Source organism: Raphanus sativus, unplaced genomic scaffold (genome assembly GCF_000801105.2).
Source record: "Raphanus sativus cultivar WK10039 unplaced genomic scaffold, ASM80110v3 Scaffold2721, whole genome shotgun sequence".
Lineage (NCBI taxonomy): Eukaryota > Viridiplantae > Streptophyta > Magnoliopsida > Brassicales > Brassicaceae > Raphanus > Raphanus sativus.
In genome coordinates this window covers 6,323-11,734 of record NW_026618029.1, presented here as the reverse complement: position 1 = coordinate 11,734, position 5,412 = coordinate 6,323, and the positions used below count along the sequence as shown (strand labels likewise).

General features: G+C 36.5%; 1 protein-coding gene across 1 annotated transcript; it reads right to left on the bottom strand.

Moving 5' to 3' along the window:
• Window positions 1-1,597: 1,597 nt before the first annotated feature.
• On the bottom strand, window positions 1,598-5,137 carry LOC108822519 (catalase-3). The gene is made up of 8 exons (XM_018595622.2): window positions 4,982-5,137; window positions 3,894-3,990; window positions 3,526-3,803; window positions 2,513-3,289; window positions 2,328-2,417; window positions 2,164-2,231; window positions 1,984-2,077; window positions 1,598-1,882 (listed from the first exon to the last, which is right to left on the bottom strand). Exons 1-8 carry the CDS (start codon window positions 4,994-4,996, stop codon window positions 1,823-1,825), a joined length of 1,479 nt encoding a protein of 492 aa, XP_018451124.1. The 5' UTR covers window positions 4,997-5,137; the 3' UTR covers window positions 1,598-1,822.
• Window positions 5,138-5,412: the final 275 nt, after the last annotated feature.

Sequence of the window (5,412 nt, the reverse complement as noted above, 5' to 3'; positions counted from 1 at the left end):
TTATGTAACCAGTAGCGTTTTCGCCTCGTGAATATTTAAGATGCTACTAACTTTTTGTTAGGCAAGTAGGCAACACTCTTGGTTAATATTCCTTCTCTATCAAACTAAATGCACAATTATTTATAGTTAATTTTACCTTAAATATTATTAAAATTTTATTAAACTTATTCAATTATTTACAAAATCGATTATAACTTATCATTAGTTATACAATTATCACCTTTGCTTTTACATAATACTATTATAGAATTGGGGGAAATCAAACTTTTTGGGGAACCAAAAGAAAAGAAAACTTTGCAAATACAAAAGAAGATTCTGGTTATATAGTTTTAATTATCATCCGGACGAATAGAACCTCTTTTCATAGGGTGATGAAATGTATAGAAAAAGATTAAGATCTCGGACATTTATATATTGATACAAAAAGAGTCCAGTCTCATTAGGGGTCTAATTATTATAAGGTTGGCTGAATCATAAACTCCCACAACAAATAATCGTTAAAAAAATCTCTGCACGTCTTGGTTAGGTATAAAACCTATATACATTTTTAAAATATGTTTGGAGTACACTGGTTGGTAGACCTATAGACTAAGGCCACCCCACGAGATTATACACCTCAGAACTTTAGATATTTTACATTATTTACATTTTATCGTTTTGTATAGTGCATAAGTTCCTTCACATGCAATCAAAGTAAAGTGTCCTTGATTTCGTCATCAAGAAATTGACTTTTTCTGACATGGATCCGAGATCTTGTTAACGACAACATCTTTTAAGATCTCCCGCAGAACCATGTTAGTTTGAGTTTACATTGGTTTATGGGGTTTATTCCGTCTAAACTGATATATTCTGAATTTTAAACGTAATAGTTTTGGACCACTAGCAAAAACAATTCAAAAACAATTCAAAAACACCATTGGATAATTAAACAATCTCTTAAGATGCGCAAAAACAAATCCTTGTAACTTAACGAGGAAAATAAAATATTCGGGTCATCCAATTCCACACCATTCGAAAACTAATATCTATGGCCAATATATTTTACATCAAGGTGGTCAGTGACTTACTGTCTAACCTCTACGCATATCTTAATATGAAATTTAGAAAATAAAGCATTTTCAAATACTTGCCAAGACATCAGATTAGCCGGACTGTATTAGCTAATTAAAGTCTTTATGGTCGTGCGTCTGACATTAGACCACGATACAACTCCAACTATCAGCTCACGTCATAGATGCAATTCTGTAAGAATTAACAAGCACACTAAATCGAGAGAAAAATATTAAAAAATTATGCCTTGAGAAAATATTCGTTAATATGGTGAACAGAAAGATTACAAACATGAATTACCCTTTGGTAAATGTTTCATTGTCACTGTTTATTTTAATGATCTATTACCAATTAATTTAACTGTCCTGCTAATTACTTACGTGTGGATAATATCGTCACGTCTTTGCTTTAGCTGATTGATACTCTACCAAATTACCAATATACCATGTTATAGACAAGTCTTGTTTTCGTGTTTCAGAAAAAAAAAAAAGACTAGTCTTGTTTTCATTTCAAGATTCTCTTTTGAAATAAAATAATAGTCGTCGAATTAACTTAATACTCAAGAAACATTGATTTATTGTGAAGGAGATTACAAAGACAGCGATAGTAAAACATCGGTTTATAAGATTACAAGCATCATTATTATACAAACACGAAACAACCATACATGGAATAGTATCTTTTGAAGGATTTAACGACCAAGCGATGATGGATCGATGAGAATATCATATGACTGTACCTTTGAGAGACAAGCATATCTGTAGATTGGTCTCTAGATGCTTGGCCTTACATTGAGACGGCTTGCCAGTTTCTGTCCCAAAGATCGATCAGCCTGTTGGAAGAGAGATTTTATAAGAATTGTTAGTTTTGCTGAAAATGGTGCAAAAACAAAATAGAGTGGAGATTTTATGTTTTTTTTTTGTGTGTTCTTACTTGAGACCAATAAGAGATCCAGATGCTACGGATTTCATGAGTGAGACGCGGCTCTGACAGGATCTCAACCCATCTTTTAACAAACCTGTCTTGCCTGTAAACATTTGAAGATTATAAATTAAGCTTTTGTACTTGTGAGGGTTATGTAAGAGAGAGAGAGAGATGAGAGTTTTTCTTTACCTGTCTGGTGCCCAGGATCTGTACCTATCTCCAGCCTGCTTGAAGTTGTTCTCCTTCTTGATGACACACTACAACAATAGCAATGAAACCTTGTTTTAGGAAACCTATTCACAAGCTATATAAGGTTTTGAAAATGTAAAAAAGGCATGGAGTGAATCACATACCTTTGTTCTTATTCCAGTGTAGGATTTGCTAGGGATTGGAACTTTCTCGGCGCAACGGACAGGATCAAACTTTGATGGGTAATAATTGATCTGCCACAAGCAAACACTCAATAAATTAACATTTCGATTTTCAAGTAAAAAAAAAACACTTGTAGCTCAAGTGGTGATAATACTAAGACGTGTACCTCCTCATCTCTATGCATGAAGTTCATGAAACCTTCATGGTGATTGTTGTGGTGAGCACATTTTGGAGCATTCACCGGTAGCTGCAGATAGTTAGGTCCAAGACGATGTCTCTGAGTGTCACCATACGCAAAGATCCTACACTGAAGCAGCTTATCATCCGAGTAGTAGATCCCAGGAACCACAAGACCAGGGTTGAAAGCAAGCTGCTCAGTTTCATTAAAGAAGTTATCAATGGTCCTGTTCAGAACCAAGCGACCAACGGGTTGCAAAGGCAAGATATCCTCAGGCCAGATCTTGGTCACATCAAGCGGGTCGAAATCAAACTTATCCTCATCAGCAGGATCCATCGTCTGGATGAAAAGCTTCCACTCAGGGTAGTTACCAGATGAGATAGCATCATGGAGATCTTTGGTGGCATGGCTGTGGTTGGCTCCTCCAACTACCTTAGCCTCTTCATCAGTGAGATTCTTGATCCCACAAGTTGGTTTCCAGTGGAACTTCACGAAGAGAACTTTTCCGGATTTGGAAACTAGAGTGTAGGTGTGGACACCGAACCCTTCCATGTGTCTGTAGTCTTGTGGGATACCAACGTCATCAAACATCCAGCACCATGTGAGCAAACTCTCTGGTAAGTGGGACATGTAGTCCAGTATCCTCCAGTACTCCTGGATGTTTGTCTTCGGGTTCGGTTTCAGGGCATGGACAACATCCGGGAACTGGATCCCGTCACGGATGAAGAACACTGGAGTGTTGTTACCAACTAGATCAAAGTTCCCCTGAAATTATTATAATAGTAGTAAGAGAGACATGCATCAGTACTGATTCTAAACATGCACTGGTTTTCAAATTTTTTAAAAAATATTATATATAAAATAAAATTAAGTGGCTTCTAAATTACCGAAAATGTTTTTTTTGTTTATTAATATAAAAATGTTTTATCGTCTTATAAATTTCAAATCTGTCTTTGTTTCTAAGAAAACGAGGGATATAGAAAAATGGAAACTAGTTATACCTCTCTGGTGTAAAACTTGACGGCGAAGCCACGAATATCCCTCATGGTTTCAGGGCTGGCACGCTCGTGAACGACGGTGGAGAAACGGACGATGACCGGAGTTTGAACACCGGGGGCCCTGAGGAAATCAGCACAAGTGAGGTTGGAAATGTCATGCGTGACCTCGAAGAAACCCTTAGCACTGATTCCTCTGGCATGAACCACTCTCTCAGGGATTCTCTCTCTGGTGAAGTTGGCTACCTTCTCGATCAGATGGTAGTCCTCAAGAAGAACCGGACCTATCCATTCCATAACAAAAGGTTACTCAACAGTTCTGATTCTTTGAGTTTCATACTAGAATATCAATAATAAGAAGTAGATATATATACCTCTTTCTCCGATGGTGAGGGAGGAGATGTTGTTCGAGACTGGAGCACCACCGTTTGTGGTGTAGAACGGAGCGTTGTAGGCGCTCGAAGGACGATACTGCAAAAACCACAGTTCGATCGATTATCAGTAAAATCCTAACGATCGAATGGATCCGACACAACACGCATACGTGAAACGAAGCCCTAACTTCAGTTACAAGATATCAATTTCTCTGCTACCCGCGTTTTCACCAATCACGATAAAAAAAAATAATAACGCAATTCGAATGAAACGAAACCCGGTTTGTTGGGTCGGATCTAGACCGTCGGTTGACAAAGAAGGCTTTTAATTATGGGTAACATGTCGGATATGGGTGATTAGATAGATTTCACATAAACCAAAAGTTTATTCAATTATTGCTTTGCTTTTTAAGACTTTTTGTATATTCAATGTTGGTGTAATCGGATTCGGATGGTCAGAGATATGTGTTTATAGACGAGAAAATAATATACAAAAAATATTGATTGATCATCGACCTACTCTGATTACTGATTAATTGAACGTTTAAAATGATTAATCATTTGTTTCGACCTAAAGTTATTAGATTATTTAAATTTGATTAATCAGTCGTGTAGATTTGATTTCTCAGGTGTACTATGAGAAATCATTCAACTGATTAATATTTCTGATTTGGATAAATTCATACGTCTAAACAATTGATTAAACACTTTTTTAGAACACACGTGTATGATAAAAAAACACAAACAACAAAACAGCTTCTTCTACTATAAGGAAGAAAACAAACCACATGCGGCGTTTTTTCACATGCACTGGTTTTTTTTTAGATCAAAAACGTTTTAAAGATAGCCAGCCCCAAAAAAATCAACATCACCATATATAGCTCAAGATCATAGAATTTAAGCAAAAAAATGAATTTAAGGAAAATTTGAAGAGCATCAATGGGACTGAACTTTCATCTCTTCATTAAAAACAGTGAAACATCATAACTGAACATGATTGATTATTTGTCCCAAAAAAGAAAAGAAACATATGATTGATTAAAGACAGAGACACACAAAAAAAGTGGGTAAGAAGAACATGGAGATACCTTGTAAGGATCCATGGTGAAGAAGAAGCCCTGATGATCCCCAAATATAACTGTTGATATTTTGGTTTAGTGAGAGTGGAGAGATGAGATCCTATGGTTATATAGAGTGAATCGCGTGTGCTATGCACAGTAGTGACGCCCCCAGTGGTGGGTGGGGTACTTTTGTCATTTCAAGATCAATTTATCGGTACAGTAAAAACGGGCAGTGTGTTTACTTTTCCTTTGGGATAACAATGATGCCCCCACGTTTTGGTTGTCTTCAATGGCCCACCGCCCCCACCACTTAGAGATATTTCTTTTTCTGTTTTTGGCTCCAACCCCGAAAAAAAAATATCAGTTGGTGATGAACAATAATTTTGATCCTGACAAGTCAGTATTGCTCGAGAGGAGCAAACTACTCAATTATTACGAGAAAAAACAAATCACAAAGT